The 18594-nt window shown below is 45.4% G+C and overlaps 1 protein-coding gene across 1 annotated transcript in view; it reads right to left on the bottom strand.

The window, feature by feature from the left end:
• KIF1A (kinesin family member 1A) overlaps nt 1-18594 on the bottom strand; it is a 128729-nt gene that overhangs the window by 15287 nt on the left and 94848 nt on the right. Inside the window, exons 35-38 of the mRNA XM_015426810.1 lie at nt 17101-17209; nt 13610-13676; nt 12861-12945; nt 11851-11956 (exon numbers count right to left, since the gene is read on the bottom strand). Coding sequence (XP_015282296.1) covers nt 11851-11956; nt 12861-12945; nt 13610-13676; nt 17101-17209 — 367 coding nt within the window. The remainder of the gene's footprint in view (nt 1-11850; nt 11957-12860; nt 12946-13609; nt 13677-17100; nt 17210-18594) is intronic.

Genomic DNA, 18594 nt, shown 5'->3' with positions numbered 1-18594 from the left:
CAGAAGCCACATTAATCAGCTGATCAAAATCTCTCATTTCTGTCTGAGCATCCTCATGTTTCAAAAAAGCATTTCCACATGGACATTCCACTATCACAGCTCACTGACAGTATCAACACAGTCAGAAGCCTCTTTAAAGAGATGCCAGTCCTCCTCTTGGGAGATTATGCATCACTCTAGGTCCACCTCTGTGAAATAGATGTTGGCTCTTGTTGAAGAGGATCTGACAAGGTGTTGATGCACAGTTACCATCCCATTCTAAACATTGCATGTTCACATTAAGAGAGAACTGATTTGGAGCATCTTGCAAAAATCAAAACTAAAAGAGTTGTGAGTAGGATCACCAAGACACAAGCCACTGGAGGACAAGTAACTCCAACAGGTAGGAAGCAAGATTAGGAACGGAGGGTTGTAAAGGGGAGAGGGAGAAGAAGAAACAAGTCAGAGGAGAAAGAGAGAAAGGCAGAAGGGGAACAGAACAAGCAGGAGTGTGAGAGAAAAGTGAGATAGAAATACCTAGTGTCATTTCCAAGTGAAATGCTACAAGTGAAGGCAACCCAAGACAAACACATGTACACATACACAAAAAAATTAAAATGTCAGCAATCACGGTTTATATGGTGTCCTCTGGACAGCTACCTGGGGAGGCAGCTACATTGGGATGCATAAGGAATTTAATGAAGTCCCACCACAGTCATTGTGAATTTGGTGCAGGTGAATAAGCAAATGAGCATCAACAGATACAATTCTCCCTGCATCCTCATGGTATGAAATCCAGTATGGACTAACACATATTGAACATTCCCCTCTCATGCATTAGAAAAAAGTGTTTCCACTTTGGCTTCCTGCTCCTGCATTATCAGTGGGCAGAAGAGCATCAAGAATTTGCAGACAGTGGAGCATGTAGTCTTATCAGGACATGATATTCAGAATCAAAAACCCATTGCATGGCCCAAAGTGGGGAGGGTTTCTAGCTGAGATATACACAACCAAAAGGTGCCAAACAGAAATGCATAACCTAAAACACATTGTTAAGTAGGTAATGTTTAGGCATGCTTTTTAGTTTAAGAGACTCAGGATTCTGCATAGCCAAGAGTTTCAGAGGAAATGCTTCTGAGTATGGCTGACAAATCTGGAAGTGAGGACAAGGTAGCGCTGCTTTGGGGCGCTCGTAGTGTACACTTATGGTCACAGAACCTCCTGCATGCCTGAACTGGGCACTCACACTGAAATCCTTTGGCATTCATTCATTCTCCCAGCATCTGCTAACACTGATCCAGCCAACAGAGAATCACAGCTCACTCCATTAATGCTGGCTTCTCCACACAGATACACACGCCCTTCGACGATATCTGCCAAGGAAACCTATACCCAGTTCAACTATTGAATCCTAGCTCTTCTCATGTGCACCTTTCTGGAAATTCTATCTATCTATCTATCTATCTATCTATCTATCTATCTATCTATCTATCTATCTATCTATCTATCTATCTATCTATCTACAACACACTCATTTTTCAAACCAGCTGGCATTATCAATATTTGGGAAAATGTAGAAAGTAGCAGCTTTTGTAATGTCTCAAAGCATTCATGTCCAGTTCTGATTGCAACCACAGCGTACATGGAGACAGGAATTCAGCACCCACCCACCCCATTTTAGCATCCTGAATTGATAGAGCTGCCAGTCACCAGGTCCCAGTGGGGGTTCCCCTGCTTTTGGGGGCTTCTGCCTGCAAGTGGCCAGCTGACCTGCGGGGGAAACAGCCATGTCCGGGTACGATGTCCCTGACACGATGACATCAGTTCTGGGTATTGTCATCGCGTCAGCAACATCCAGGAATGCCCCCCAAATCCTCCTCCCCCAGCCAGCACAGCAAGGGGACCTGGGAACCCTATGAAATGGCCCTAGAAAGCTGCTATTTGTTCCACTACCAAAAGTATGTGTAGCCAGGTAAGTTGCATATGTTTTGCAACAGAACAAAGAGCAAGTGAGATCCAGCCACTTTTACTTGGCATAGTAAGTCTGAAGCCTTCCTCCAGCCTAAGGAGCCTTCCTCCGATTTAAATAACGCTTCCTCTGGTGGAAGAGAAAAGCTCCAGCTGGGGGAAGGATTCTAACTTTGCTGAGCAGAATGGCTGGATCCACCCCAGCAGCTCCCCAGGGCAATTTCAGGGGACAAAAAACTGTGCAAGTAGGAAGGGGGAAGCTGCTTCTCCTCACACACCAGAGTTGCAATCACAGTGGGACAGCATGCATGAAAAGTGTCACTGCATTTCTGATACCAAGTGTACTTGTAACATGTGAACTGGCCCTTACTCCCTAGCGAGCGTGCCGAGGATCGCAGCCTTTTGGTGGCTCTTATGGTACCTGTACCTCATGGCTGCTGTTTCCATGTAATCGACCCCAGGCTGCATCAATAATATTTCCTCACTGGCTCCCAGGGAGCTTCAGTGCAGCTGGCGGAGGCAGCAGTCAGACCATCTGCCCATTCCACACAGCCCCCTATTTCAAGATTCACCACTGTGAGTATCAGCCATGTGGAACCATCAGCCTTGCTGCCCGGGTAATGCAAAACTCAGCCTTTCGGCACCAAATTGAGCCTTTAGTCAATAAACTGAGTTGTGCTAATTGAGCAACCGTGCTGATTTGAAATGATCAGCTCACATGATATGTGCTTTGGGCAGAAAAGAGAAGCAAGCTAAAGTGCCAGTCTCAGAAGGAGGAATAAATATAGTCAAGATAGGAAAAAGCAGTTCTTAGAACAACCAAATATGTGAACCGCCCAGAGACCCCTTCGGGGGTTAGGGCGGTATATCAAATCTAAGGTATAAATAAATAAATAAATAAAGTAAATCCAGATGCCTCAGGAAAATAAACTGGTGCCACAGATTACATGGGAATGTTAAACTAAATCTGATCTGGAGGAATTCCTTCCAAACCTCAGATATGCACGATGGATCAAGTTCTCCCACTGAGAATGCTGCCCAAGCTCATACCCTACTATAAGGCAACAGAAAGAGGAAATGGGACAGAAAACTGTCGAAGGAGGAACTGGTCTCTGGAACCCTGGCACCACAGCAGATTATGGCTGTAGTCACACAGATTAAATAATCCACTTTCAATGCACTTTCCAACTGGATTTTGCCAGTTCACATGATAAAATCCAGTTGGAAAGTGCACTGAAAGTGGATTGAATGTGGATTATTTAGTGTGCGTGACCACAGCCTATATCTACTGGTAATGTAATTGTGTCTCTTAAGCATGTGCATCCTAACTGGAATGTTGACCACTCTCCCTGCCCAGCAGAAATACAGCTGTGATACTTACACCCCAAGAAGCGAATTCAGAATATAATTAGGTTTCATGAGAGAACTTGAAGGATAATTGAATCCTGGTTGCCAGTTCTCCAAGTACTAAAATTACCATGCTTTTCTGTATCTAACAAGAAGACACTATGCATTCTTTGGTTGCTCTAGTATCTAGAGCATAAGGAATTTTCTGGCTTGCCACACGGCTACAACACATACCTACAAAAATCTGGCATAGCTGCCCAGTGCCTTCATGGCACCTTCTGTTGGGGTAGTGTTGATAAAGGCAATTGTGAAAGCAGCTACAGGCCCCAGTTCCTTCTCCGCAGTCCCCTCCTCTCAAATACCATTTAAAACATGGAGGGGGTTGGGGGGGGTGCTTGTAAGCACAAACAGGCAAACACGAGACCAGAGCTTGGTACTATGATGTATGTGTGGGAAGTCACAGCAGCTTGTGAGCTCTAGAATTTTAGCATGTTTAAGCCTAATGTAGCAAATAAATATATGAAAGCAGACCAGACAAAAAGGTAAAAGTAAAGCAGATAGTTTTAACAGAGCCTAGCACAGTGGAAACTGAATGATGTCATAAATACAAGCAGTCGGAGGAGAGTTTTATGGGTACCACGGACCACCACAAAGACAAATAAGTGGATTCTAGATCACATTGAACCTGAGTTCTCCCTAGAAGCTAGAATGACTAAACTGACATTATCGTAGTCATATCATGAGAAGACAAGACTCACTGGAAAGAATAATAATGCTAGGAAACGCTGAAGGCAGTAGAAAAAGAGGAAGACCCAACATGAGATGGGTTGACTCAATAAAGGAAGGCACAGCCTTCATTTTGCAAGACCTGAGCAGGACTTTCAACAATAGGATGTTTTGGTAGTCATTAATTTGTAGGGTTGCCATGTCAGAAGTGACTTGACAGAACATGACACACACACAAGCAATAACGAGGTGCCCAAGTTAAAAGGATACTTGTACTGAAAGATTAAACTAGGTATGACAGTTGCAGATTCATGTGTTTAAACCTGGATCTGTCCCAATTACATAGAAAGCAAGGGATGGAGTCTGATTAAAAGAGTGAACAGGAAATGGGAGGCTAAATACTCTCACTTCCAATAACCACTCTGCAGTTCCACCCCCAAGTAATTTTTCTCCTAATTTGGTTCACTTCTGGTCTTGAAATCCAGCTGAGGAGAAATGACATCAGAAAATAGACTCTGGGGATGGAATCTGTGGGCAGAGAAAGGTTCTTCACTTTTATCAATATTAACTACCCTGCAGCTCCATTATACAGTATTTCTAATATACAGTCCCTTTGGGAGAGAAGCTCCTAATTGTCTTGTTTTCTGCTCTGAAATTTGGTGTGGCTCCAGAACATTTATCTCATAGCCCTGGGATATCAACAGCAGTGTTTTTCCCCCTTCAAAATGTAAAACAATTTGGAAAAGGAATAGCTCCTCAGGGTCCACAGACACTTCTCACGTCTGCTTCTAGGATACAGCTTTCTGTAGTGTAACAAAAACTTACAAACCTGTTAGACCAGTGTTGTCAATGGGACAAAACACACGGGGAAGCAATTACTTTCCTATCATTTCAACTATTGTCAAAACTGGCAAATATGTTATGAAGCTGGATCAATAGTCTATTCTCAACAGAAACCTTAATGAATGCTCTAGAGCAGAGACAGGCAAATTATGGATTGGGAGCCCATGGGAGCTTAACAGTTTGATCAGAACAGTGGCCCATTGGAATATGTCCCTGGCTAATGGCCTGTTGCTGTCAAAAACCTGTCAAACATCTGGAGGGCAAAGTGCCAATGAAAGCTGCTAACCTCAGCAGAATAGAAAAGCCACACATCTGGCTCTCCACCTACTTTTCAGAGTTCCAGATTAGATGCTGCCTCTTCCTGTTTCACTGAAAAGAGAAACAGCTGCTATTCAACTTGGAGCCCTCAAAAGCAGGTGAAGTCCCAGTTATGGCTGAAAAGATTGCTCATCCCACTCTAGAGGAGCGAGGGCATTAAGAAAACTCAAGTTTGTCCCATTTACTCCAATGTAATTTATTCTACAACTATGTATGCTTTCTTTGAAAAGCAGTTCTTGAACCAAGCCTGGAGATGTAGAAGCTCAGTGTCAATCACTATCATGCACTGTGACATAGCCACAGTCTCTACAAATCACTTTGATCAGTCAAATCTTCATCATTGCACAGCGGCTTGCCGTCACAATAAGTAAGCCACAGTTCTCCCTATTAAAAAGGACACCATTTTACTCCCATGCTGTTTACACTGTTCTGTTGTCTCCCCCAAGTTCAACACAATGAATCAAACTTCAGAGTCTTAAGAGAATTTGTTTGAAAATTAGTAGTACATTTCAACCATTTAACACTAGGAATTCACAGTCCTACTTCCTTAGCATTCTGTCACTCGGATCTAAATATGCAGGGAAAACTCAAGAAGGGTCTAAAGGCAAGAAGGAACCATGTCTAGACGGCAAAAAGAAGCAGAAAGACAAGGAGGGTTGAGTTTTAGAACAATAGAAGGAGAGATGGAGGTGTTGTGCCACCAGAAGAGCAGCCAGGCCGGTATGTTTCAACTAAATTAACAACAAAAAAAGAGGCGGACTAAATTTCACATGTTCAATGTGTATTCTGAATGAAGTACTAACTCTTTGGCTACTGCTCTGGTTATATGTTCTTCAAACAGTCTGACCTTCTGAATGAGGCAAGCCAACCCACCTGGATTTGTCTTAGTCATAGGTGGCTCAACAGGTCTCCTATGACTGCCTACTAATATTTCTCTGGAAGCTGTTTTCAATGTATAACCAGCATCCCAGTTAAAATGTCGTGGGCGTTCAGTACTTCCTTCCCACAGTATATATTGAATTAGATCTTTTTCCCTTCTTGTCTTTCGCACAGTAGCATTTCCCGCCTCGCTTCACAGCTCAGCCAGCACAGCCTCTCATGCAGCCTCCATCAGCTCACAAACTGCTGTTGAGCCAAAGCTGGAGGTGGGGGGGGGGGGCTCCACGATGGGCAAGGGTCAGCAGGTTTTTGTCAGAAAAATTACAACAGCAGCAAAACAGAAAGAAAACCCAGCCAAAAGAACAAAGGTTTCTAAAGGTGGGGGTGGGAGAGAGAAAGCTGGGTTGTTTTTTTTGGGGGGGGGGGGGGGAAAATAAAGAACCAAAACCCCAAGGGACAAAATGGAACAAAAAAGAAGCCCTGTGATGCAGAAGAGAAAGAGAAAGCCAGTGTACTGGAGCAGGTGAGGGAAGGTCAGTCTATAGCATTGGCAACTACAATGCTGACTTGTGTGAGGGTGCATCGGGAATAGGAGGAGGTCAAAGAAAACAGGGAGGGTAACAAATAATACCTAGGCATATCCGAATCAAGAAACTGCCTGCAAAAACACAAACAATCACATGGTTAGTGTGTGTTCAAATGGGTGGCGACGGCAGCAGCAGCAACAGCAGCAGTTCCACAGTGCAGATCCCAAGGCCTACTACAAACAGCTCCTGCTGGCCCACAGGCATGCCACCTCAGGCTGCAGCAGGGAACAGCGAAGCTTCACGACCATTTAGATAAGGGCTGGCTAGGTCAGATGTTATGTTTGCTGATCAATCCACTACAGGTGGTGAGAAGCAAGGGAGGACTTCTTCTCCTTCTCCCACCCCACCTACTCTGTCTCTGAACACATGGCTTAACATCTGAATAAGGCACACAGATCATGTGGTCAATTTCCTAATAAAATCCAGGTATCTGTTATCCAGTGTGTACATGCATACACCAAGTTTGGATGCTAACCCCCAGGCAGATCTTTGGAGGTGGAATAAGTGTGTCAGGTAGATGAGCCCTTGCTCCCTACACCATGTGAAGTAGTAAACTAAGGTAGTGTCTAGTCTGGCCCACAGGCTCAATGATGAGTGTGAGGAGTAACACACTGAGAATCACTGTTGTGTAGTGGATAGGGTACTGGACCTGCACTGTGGAGACAGGAATTCCAATCCCTGCTCAGTGATGAAGCTCTCTGGGTGGATAAATCAAATTTTGATTAGGCCTAACTGATCTCAAAAGGGTCTTGTGAGGATAAAATGACTGAATCTGATATATATCACCTTGATCACAAATGTGAAAAGTAACAGAACAGTCCTCATATACTGAAATCAAAAGACTGCAATGACAACTTGAATTCCTGGAGTAAGTTCTGCCTCAGATCCTTACAGCAACAACTGCTCAGACTTCGAAAGGTCTGCCTGCAATGCAGAGACCATTCCATCAAATCGGAAGAATCCTTAATGTTCAGGACTGTGCAGGCTTAATGCCATGACAGTAAGGAATTTCAGAGACCCTCTCTTCGTTTATAAGAATGAAACCAGTGGCAGTTTTTTCTCATTGTCAGTATGGGAGTATAAAGTAAGAAATCCCAAAAGATGGTTGCTTGAGGCTGGTTTCTGAGAAAGCCATGGGATTGCACATAATAGCAAAGCAGGGAGCTAAAGCAATAGGTTCAAAAGGCAGATTGCAAATATTCCCACCCATAAACTCTGCTCACTCCAGCAACATCAAGATCCAAAGCAAGCCCCAAAAGCCCGTGCAGAATTGAAGGATGGGGCATCTGGAAGACAGAGAATTTTCCCGTGTCTTCCTCAATTGCTGCAGTAGCTTTCCCCCCTTTTTCTTCCTCCGCCTGACAGTTACTGGCCATTTTTAATATCTCTGAGGTGCTGGCCAAAAAAGAAGATAGTAGTATAGTTTTCATCCATGAAGGCCGCTGGAAATAATGCTTATATACCAGGTAGCGATACAGACAGGCAGAAACAAAACACAAATCTTCTTGCATACAAAGTTCCCTACCTCCCCTTCCCCTAACAGATGGCTTAATACAATCCTTTCTGTTCCCCTTGCTCTCAGTGTTTTATAGCTTGACATATTTATTTTATCATATATTTTGCTTTCGATGCCATGTTTAGCAGAAAGTGTTAGCTAGTAAATGTTACAGATCAATTAAATAATAAAATGTAAGCAAGCCAACCTGTGCTAAACCCACTAATTCCTATAAAAGTCATGCTTAAGTCTCCTGTCCACAGCTGGAGAACTTGAATGAGAAAGAAACGGAATAAAACTATACCTAGAATCAGGGGTCATTTCGTAGAAAAAGAGGTGCAGGAGCTTATTAGCATAACTTATTAGCATAACTTATTTACATATGCCACACCCCCTGACATCACTGGAAGTGTGTCAGAAGGCAACACCCACCGCTCAGGCTCCACTGGACTGTTTTGGATTGCTAGCTATTGGGGGAGGGGGGAACGTGCAGATCTGCCCTCACAGAGGAGGGAGAGCTAGTACCTGAATAGAACTTGGTCTTAAAGGTGCCACTGGACTGTTTTTGATTGCTAGCTATGGGGGTGGGAACGCGCAGATCTGCCCTCACAGAGGAGGGAGAGCTTGTACCTGAAGGTGGGTTGTGGGGGGGGGGCTCTGCAACTTACCTGGCCGCTTCTTGCTCCTTGTGGCCTGACTGAGGGCTGCTGGGAGCAGGGGGCGGGGCTCCTTACTGCCGGACTGCCACCCCACAAGAAATGACCCCTGCCTAGAATATGCAGTTGAGCTTTAATCCAGTCAGCAGGGAGAGACTGAGCACTCCGTTAACTGGACTGCACAATTAGGACAGCTTGCTTTTCATTCCTTTAGGCCAATTCCATCAAACCCCTCTGAGTTTCCTGGTCACATGGAAAATCTCCACGAACAGAAGGTATATTACAGCAGGACTTCTTCGCCTCCTCCCTCCTGCAGCAGTGCAAAACACTCTGAAATGTTGCTCTTTGGGTACAGGGGACTCCCATAAACAGCACGGGGGGGGGCACTGGAGGTCTGCAATTGGTGGCAATATTTGGCAAAAAATCAACCCCCTTCTGTCAGCAGAAATTTTTAACTAGATCTAAAACATCACCTTCCTTCATTCATCATATGTAAGACATTTTTGGATAACCAGTATGCTGTTATCCTGGATACCTGCAAGCCAGTTGTTCTTCTTATCCCCATTAGCCAAACACACTAGCAAGATCAAGGCAGGAGAAAAACAACTGTTGAGAAGCATCAGCAATAGGGGCAGTAAACATCTGTGCTGTGCAAAGAGGTACTTTTTTTACAAGGTTTTTCTGTTTTACTTCTAGGCATGTAGTTACTGCTGCTAGATAAACTGTCATCAGGCAGCAGCTTTATATAAATGATGTCTCCCTCCATATTAATCAATGCAACAGCTGTTTAGATGATTAAAAAACAGTGTAGTTGTGAATAGAAGGCTTTTCTGCATCCTCATTTTACTCACTGTTAAGTTCCTGTTTCTTTGGAAGGTTTTTCCTGTTCCGCACATGTCTTCTGCTCCCTCTACCGGTCAATTTGATATCACCCAGTTTTATTTCCAGCTTTGCAGGAAGAGAAGCTGGAAATAAAGCTGTTTGATATTGAATCGGCCACTAGAAGGAGCAAAACACATGCGGGACAGGACAGACAGACAAACACACAAACACCACCACCCCCTAGGGAAGAAATAGAAACTTAACAGCAAATAAAATGAGAATGTGGGAAAGCCCAGAGTGGCGTAGCTGGCCCTGTTTTTCCAGGTTCTTTGTTTTTATGTATATATTTCCTTATTAGTGTATTAATTGTTCATTTGAAAGAAAAAATCCTGCAGAAATTAATACTAATAGCAGCCCAATTGGGGCCAATTCTTCTTCCCTTTTAATGCCACCATCCTGCAATGCATAATCCTTACTCCAGGCCAACTTACTCCCTTCAAACAGTCCATCTTTCTTTTTAGCTCTTCTTCATCAGTTTCTGCAGTTCATCTCATACACGGACACTTTCCCTCATCCACAGGTTTATCCACATTGCACCCGTCTCAACATTTTCACACTCACCTATATAGGACTGTAGAGGGTTTTTTTGCCAGAGATTTGGACCAATGATGTATATTAAGTGTCTGATTAGAAATGAATGCTGAAGGGAAAAGCCTGGTAAGAGGTACTTGGCTATTTTATTAATGATAAAGTAGACCTATACAGCTAGATACTTCTAGATCTCAGCTTGGATCACACAGAAAATCTCCACTGACTGAAGGGATTTCCATCAGCAGAGCAGGACTTTTTCGCCCCCCCCCTCCTGCTGCATGTGAAATGCCCCCAAAACACTGGTCCTGGGGGACAGTGGACTCCCACAAACAGCATGATGGAGCAGTCAGAGATCTGCAACGAGGGGGGGGGGATCCCTTCCCTCAACCCCCCGAAAGGTGAGAGAAGCCTCAAAACGGAATGCATGTTGCCTCCCTGCCTGCCACTCTTCTAGTATAAAATGTGTAATAGCATTATTACGCCATATGTACAACTATGTACAGTCTTCTGTCTTATGCATTATCAGTGCCACAACACGATACCATTTCCCAGGATTTGCTTCCTGTCATAAAGTGTTTGATGAATGCACTACTACTGAAGTCCCAAGGAGCCTAGAAAGATCTTCAAGCAACTGCTGACAAATCCTAATTCTCTCCTTTTAACTTCCCCCAGAATATCAGTCCCTACTACACAAGACATGAAAGCGGTAACAGGCCTCTGCGACATCTGCCCAAAGACCACTAAGCTGCAGGACTATTGTTCAGTCCCATTGCAGTGGTGGACCTGAGAGGAATGAGGTTTGTTATCCTATGCAGCACAGCAGGATAGTTTGCCAGACATTATCACACTGCTGTACTGAAGCCTGGCTTTGGACTTACTCAGGAAGCCGTATGAGAGAGTAGGCCTTCACAGCAAGGGAAACTACTTTGCTTACGCTGCCATTTCAAAAGGCTTTCAAAATTCTGCCAGAGCCATTTTAATGCACCAAAGCAATTGTTGCTACAGTACAAGCAGAGGCGCAATCCAAGAACCCTGTTCAAATGAGTGTAGTCTCCTGGCCATTCTATGACAAGGAGCCACATGCTCACTGCCAAGACAAAATGATATAAGGAAAATTAGCTCGTCTGTCTGGGATATCAGCTACCACCTTGGTAAAAGCTCGTGTCAGGGAGGTGCCAAGAGAAAGGATTTAGGACCCAGTGGTCTTTCTCCTTACTAGTCTGGACATTCAGTTAGTGTCAGCATGGCTTCAGCCTATTTGCTGCCCTGGCATAAGGGGAAGGAGCTTTGGGAATAAAGTCTCCTCCCACACACTTAAGGCCAAATGACACATTACCTGTGATGTGTCAGGTAGCAGGGCAAATATGACCCATCATGGGAAAACCAGTGCGGGAGGGAAGGGAGGAAGTTCCTCCTCCTCCTGTGTCCCTCTCCTGAACCCTGGCATGCTTGGGAATGTTAGTTCCACAACATCATGTCTGTCTGCAAAAAAGGACACAATCAGGTCGGTGTTCCTGGGGCTCACTGGTGTCACAGGTAACATGTAGTTTGGCTTACATTCCCTGAAGACCTTCAGGGAGGCCCTGTTATGCCCCAGGTTATATGAACACGGCATGCTCGGAGAATGCTTTGAACTCACCGATCATCCTGGGAGGGGGGGATGTATCCTGATGACAGTATGTTCAGAGAGAGGATGTTGGGGTCAATGAGCGATTCATCTCCTTCTGGGGTGTTTCTGATTCGACCTGCAAGCAGAAAATAATGCTCAGCAATGTTCCCTCTAAGCTGTGGAGTCTTGTGAGCAAAAATTCTATTTTGTGAGCTACCGGCATTAAAGTTATGGGCGAGCAATCTGGCTACTGCATAAGTTAGTTTGCTCTGGAGCCCTCCTTCCTGAGCTAAGACAAAAATGTGTGAGCTGGAGGCTAAAAATCTGTGGGCTAGCTCACACTAACTCAGCTTAGAGGGAACACTGATGCTCAGCTAATTTATCTTTGTCCTGGCTGAAGGAGAGTCAGAGAGAGCATGTCTTTGAGCCTTTAAAGTGAAGTGATGCTCCTTCACTGGGCTATAACCCTTACACCTGTCTTCTCTTGTCAGTTCTGAGGTCCAGATATGGCCATACTGCCAATTAATTTCAACATTTCTCACCATACAGATCCATGCTGCTTTGGGAACAAAGAGAACCAGCAGCGGGCTTATCACACCATGTCTATTTCTCATATAATTTGGCAACCTCTCAGAATTTGCCTGCATAAGCAAAGTTAATTACTTCAACCAAGCCTTCCAACTCTGAAGTTTTAGGGCTTGACTAGCTCTTCACACTGTGCAGTGCAGATGGATTTCACTGTACTATACTCCAGCATCAAGTTTAAGTACTGCCTGCCTGAACTGACAACCTGTAGGAATGTTCTTATGTTGTAGCCAGCAAGATTGCTTAGAGCCTAACATTGCCTAGGGACCAGTGATGCTGTTTTTGACCCCCAGTGGATAGCCTCCGCATTCATATAGCAGCCTCTCAGGTTCTGGTAGCGTTTAGGACTGTGACTGCTCTGTTCTGTTCTGTTCAGGCAACTGTCTAACTTCAGCCATGGCTGAGATACAGAAAAGGGTAGAGACAAGGGGGGAGTCAGGCACAGCTTTGCTTACCCACAACCAGCTCTCGTACTTCCTTCCAGCGGATGTGGCTGCCTGTCTCATGCACCAAGGTGACTGTGATTCTCCTTTGGATACCCTGCCAGCCATCATGCCCAGAGAGAAACAGGACAGTTGTTACAAGACTTGTGACTGTTGGTGGAGCTGAAACCTTTCACCCTCTATGAAAAGCACGCACCTGCTTTTCGGTGATTTTGAGGAGCAAAAATGTTTGGCTCTTTTAAAATGACTGCCAGAAAGGGGGAAGGATGCGCTCCCCACTGCAGACCACATTTTTAAAAGTGGTCTTTCAAGGAGGGGACCTGGAGAATGGTCCTCCTCTCTCAGATCTTTCTGTGGATTGTTTACTTCGAAGTCCACTTTGCTAAAAGAAGGGGAGCATAGGCGTAATCTTCGTGGGGGCGGCGGGGCGTGAGCCCCCGCCGAAATTTTCAGGAAGGTACTCAGCCTCCCCCGGGAGCCACCCTTGCTCCTAGCAAAGCAATGCCTCTGGTCGAGCCCCAGCCCCCCCCGGGAAATTGGAAAGTCTACACCCTTGAAGGGGAGGACTGTAGATCGTGCTGCCAATCTGCTCCAAAGGACCAGTTGTTTGGGGCAAAACATGTTTGTTTTTCATGAGGGATGGTTTGTCTTTGGCTTACCCTCCTAAATCATCAATTTTCATGCAGAAAAAAAAATCCTGCAAAAATTTGGTGCAGCACTAGTGATTGGTCACTGGGCTCAAGGGATGAGACAGAAAATACCTGGTGTAACAGGAATGTTCCATGGCAAGGCATTCCTCCACGGTGATCCACAACAGCAGGGATATAGCTGGAAAAGAGAACTTCAGTAAGACCAAATATGGAATATCTGCCCCATATCCCCCAGCCCCAGAAACAGGGCAAGCAAATCTACCATTAGCAAGACTCCTCTGGATTCCCAACATTATCATGCTAAAGACATGTCCACATATTAGTTTGTTTGTTTTTGTACAGGACAGTTGTGTGCAATGTTCCCTCTAAGCGAGTTAGTGTGAGCTGGCTCACAATTTTTTAGCCTCTGACTCATGCATTTTTGTCTTAGCTCAGGAAGGATGGCTCCAGAGCAAACTAATTTATACAGTAGCCAAATTGTTTGCTCACAACTTTAATGCCAGTAGCTCACAAAATAGAATTTTTGCTCACAAGATTCCACAACTTAGAGGGAGCATTGGTTGTGTGCTAGCTTTGCAATGACATGTGATCACCCTGAACAACCACACCACTGTGATTCCAAGCCACCATCCCATAAAGGGACCTAAATGACAGAAAGGGACAATTACTGCTGTATCACATCACTGTGGTCTGTATGCCTTCAGGCATAATGCTAGAGTTGGGATGGCTTGCACCATCTGTCCTTCAGTTTCAAAGTACAGTAAAAGCTTTGTTATCTGACAGTCATAGGGAATGAGGAAGTCGTGGGTTAATCAAATGTGCTGGATACTCAAGTATATTGCTCTACCCCACTCTCTCACCCAAAGGACTCCACAGCAACTAAATCCCACTCCACTGGGAATGCCATTGTAACAGTCCTCATGTCTGGTGAGACCCTCCCCCTTCCTCCCATGTTTGCCTGCTTGGCAATGCCAGTTACCTGAGCATTCTGGATAATCCGGTCCCAGATAACAAAGACTTTACTGTACAATGTTTCTCATAACAACCCTTGATGTTTCAGGGCAGAAATGAAGGTGAAGAAACACAGAGTCAGAGGGAGAACAAGAGCTTTCAAGCTTACTGAAAGGTGAACAGTAAAATATCTTCTCAGCTGAAAAGCACAGTTAAGAATGGGGCGGGATGTTCCTGATTCTACAGAAATGTATCCCAAAATAAATTAGTATGATCATATTGAGCAGCACAAAGATGGTACACTGAATTATGCATGATCACCTGCGAATAAATTTATTTATGCCTTTTTCTCAGTAGGCAGTATTCTCCCCACCCCAGTTTGACTTTTACATTTTCAGTATTTATTTATTTAGAAAATTTCTATGCCACCTCTCCAGAGAATCTGCTCTAGGGGACTTGCAAAGTAAAACTTGATTTTTTAAAAGCATGCAACTAATTAAACATTAGTAAACTATTAAACCCCAGTATTAACATACCTTCTGCTAAACTCTCTACAAATCATTTGAATGTGTAGCTTGATTTCAACTTGCATTTACAAATATTCATTATTGGACGAAAGGTAAGACTTGCAAATTAAACATGTATAGGAAACTTTCTGTGTCATGCTTTAGTGAGCAAATGGATAACTTGTGGGGTGTCTGCAGCCCACTTTAGAACCCCAAGAGGGGCAGCATCCCTATGTGTAGTTTACTAGTGGCTATATCACTTCAACCACAGATTACCAAGGGCTGGATGCCAGTGCCTGCCGAGCCTCAGATCAAGAAAGAAAGTTAAATTTCCTATGGGTGCTCTCTTCACACCTGGATCACAAAACCGCGGGGAAAATCGGGCGAAGCCGTAGGTCAAAATGCGGCCGCGTGGCTTCGAGTGGGAAATTGACCAATAGAAGTGGGGCAAAGGGAGGCGTGACGGCGGCGCAGCTCCCTGTGCGAAATCAGTCCTGGAGTTGAACCTCACCTCCAGATCACCTGTGATACCTGTTCTTAAGCTTCCTGAGGGACTGGCTTAAATAGGACCTCACAGTGAGGAAACGGCACTAATGCCCCTTTGCACTTAGTTTTATAAGTAGTTCTTGCAAGACATCGAGGCCCTGGGAGCCAAGTTGTATTGATAAGTGGCTGGAACTCCATCAGCTGGGGCTCTTGCCATGCTATAGCCGCAGCATGTCTTAAAAGGCTCACAGCTGTACCAGCAGTATGTATGTGTGTGGTGGTGGGGGTTTGGGGTTGATAGCTTTGGCTCCCCCACACAACTTCAAGATAGGGTGAGCCACATGACAATGAGGACAGAACTCCTGTACCTTTTATATTCACACAGAAGGGGAAAAAATGGCAAGAACAGCTCTTGTTATATTGTGACATGACAAGAGGTATATGCTGAAATCTCTTTGTCTCTATGATTGTTAAAGGTACAGGTGATCTGTGCGTTCTTTACCTCTAGTCACCCTGCGTTTGGGTGGAAAATGATATGATGCAGAGTGCTGCTTTTCATTCCTACATGGGGTCCCTCCCCCCTCCCAACCCCTGAACCATCTGCAAAGTTTGTGCATAGCTTGCAATTTTCTGCCTTTGCTTGGTGGACACATGAAAGCAGGTGAGTTGTACAAAGGCAAAAGGAGGCTTGTAGGGTTCTGGGTCCATTTAATGAATTTCAGTCAGACTCCTGTAAAGCTGAATTTGCTTTAGAAGGTGTCACCACCCCATAGTCCCAGACTGGGCCCCGGGCCCCGATGGGAGGAGGCAGGCTCCCCAAGGTTCCTCCTTGGCCCAGGTGGGCGGGGTCTTTTTACAGTGTTTCCCTCTTTTCCATTATGGGTTGCTGTGCCTCACTGTTGGGTCCCTTCACACCAGTGTGTCCTCCTCTTGCATTCTGCCCTTCTCCCACTTAAGTATCACTTCCCCTTCACTGGCTTCTTCCTGGGCCAACCTTCTAGCCCCTCCTTTAGTCCTAGGCAGGGTTGCCAGGTCCCCCTTAGATACCAGCGGGGGAGGCAGGATGCAGGTTAGGAAACTCCTGGAGATTTGGGGGTGGAGTCTGAGGAGGACAGGGACCTCCGTGGGGTGCAATGCCCTACAGTTCACCTTCCAAATCATCCATTTTCTCCAGGGGAAATTATCTCTGTACTCTGGGGGCTTTTGGGGCCTCCTGATTTGCCACTGGGATAGGCTCCCTGCCCAGACTTATGTTGGGAGGCAGAGCTTCCGGAGGGTCCTCGACACATCAGTTGCCCGAGGCTTGCCCTTGCCCTGGACCTGCATGCCTCTCCATAGCTCTGTCTCCCAACAGCTTTCTGCTGGCCCAAGACCTCCTTTTGATGAGATGGGTGGCAGGGATGGGCCTCACCCCTCCATTGGCAGTAGTCTGTCACTTCCAGACCAGCTGTGTTTACTTATAGCGGGGTTGTTGGGAACACCCCACTCAGGCCTCATGGTGCCATCCAGCTGGCCACACAAGGGTCTAGTCATATGAATTGCCACTTAAAACTTTGGTGAAAGCTTTCTGGTGGGTGAACCTTCTAGCGATTGTTTCTGGAACCAAAAGTGAACCACCCTCCTCTTCCCTCCCCTCTACAGGCAAAGAGAATCACTTACTCGCCATTGGCCTCCAGCTCACAGATCTCAAAGAAGACCATCAGGTCGTACTTGCACTGACAGGGGCCAATACTGGGCCTTGTCATGGCACTCAGCTTTGTTGCAGGCACTGCAATGGAAAGACATTGGAATTAAAGGGCAAAAATAAAGGGAAATGAACCCTGCTATCCCAGATGGGAGCTTTGTTCCACTGAATCACACAGAAAAGGGTCAGGACAGCCAGATCCATCAGTAGCGACTTTTTAAGATCAGAAGAACCAGTGCTCTTCAGCCATGAGGCCTTTGGTTTCAAATGTATGGCGCGATAGAGGGATGGGGCTGCGCTACGACCTGCACCAACACACAGAAGGTTACATTCTGAAAACGCCTCCTCTTGCAGTGAAATTCATTTTATATTTATGTCTATTAAAGTCAACAGCAACTAAAATCAACAGCACTGAACGCTGAATAACAAATATGAAAGAATGGGTAAAGACAGTTTGCACAAGACAAGACACGCAAGGGGGGGGATGCTATTAATGCCCATGATGCCACTGAACCCTGCAGGGAAGGATCAAGCCCATCAGTACTTGGTCCACTGCTTTTTAACTTGTTCATTAATGATTTGGAGTTGGGAGTAAGCAGTGAAGTGGCTAAATTTGCGGATGATACGAAGTTGTTCAGGGTGGTGAAAACCAGGGAGGATTGTGAGGCACTCCAAAGGGATCTGTCAAGGATGGTCGAGTAGGCGTCAACATGGCAAATGGGGTGCAATGTGGCCAAGTGCAAGGTGATGCACATTGGAGCCAAAAATCCTAAATATGAATACAAGTTGATGGGGTCTGAACTGGCAGAGACTGATCAAGAGAGAGATCTTGGAGTTGTAGTAGATAACTCACTGAAAATGTCGAGACAGCGTGTGACTGCAATAAAAAAGGCCAATGCTATGCTGGGGATTATTAGGAAGGGTATTGAAAACAGAGCAGCCAATATCATAATGCCCCTATATAAATCAATGGTGCGACCTCATTTGGAGAATCTGGTAGTAAATGGGTTGCGATGGGCCACGGACAGACTTTCCCCTGTCTGATCACTCCAGCGCACTCTCATGCCATCAGGATGGTCTGATCAGGCCATCCCAACTCCATGCTGTTGTTCCCCCCCTTCTCAGTATGCACATCATCACAAACTCCATAGGGAGCCCTCAGTGCGGAGGTGCAATTCATCGATTCCTCATTTAAGCGCATGCGAAACAAAGGCAAAAAACCAACAATCAATGACTCACCTGCAGTTGCGTCCGATCACACACTGATGGGCTGCACCCGCAGCTTCAAAAGGAGGTGTGATCTTACAACTGCGGGTCAAATTCCTCTGGAGGAAATAGCCTCGCTTCCCCCCCACACACACGCTTTATCTGGTGCATGTGACCACAACCCCAGTCCTAGACACTTAAAAAACCACTTAATAATGGCCAAAGGTTTAAGAACTGGATGGATGGCTGAACAAACTCACTGT

This window comes from Gekko japonicus, unplaced genomic scaffold (assembly GCF_001447785.1).
Source record: "Gekko japonicus isolate JY-2015 unplaced genomic scaffold, Gekko_japonicus_V1.1 scaffold14, whole genome shotgun sequence".
Taxonomy (NCBI): domain Eukaryota; kingdom Metazoa; phylum Chordata; class Lepidosauria; order Squamata; family Gekkonidae; genus Gekko; species Gekko japonicus.
This window is presented reverse-complemented; position numbering and strand designations above follow the sequence as displayed.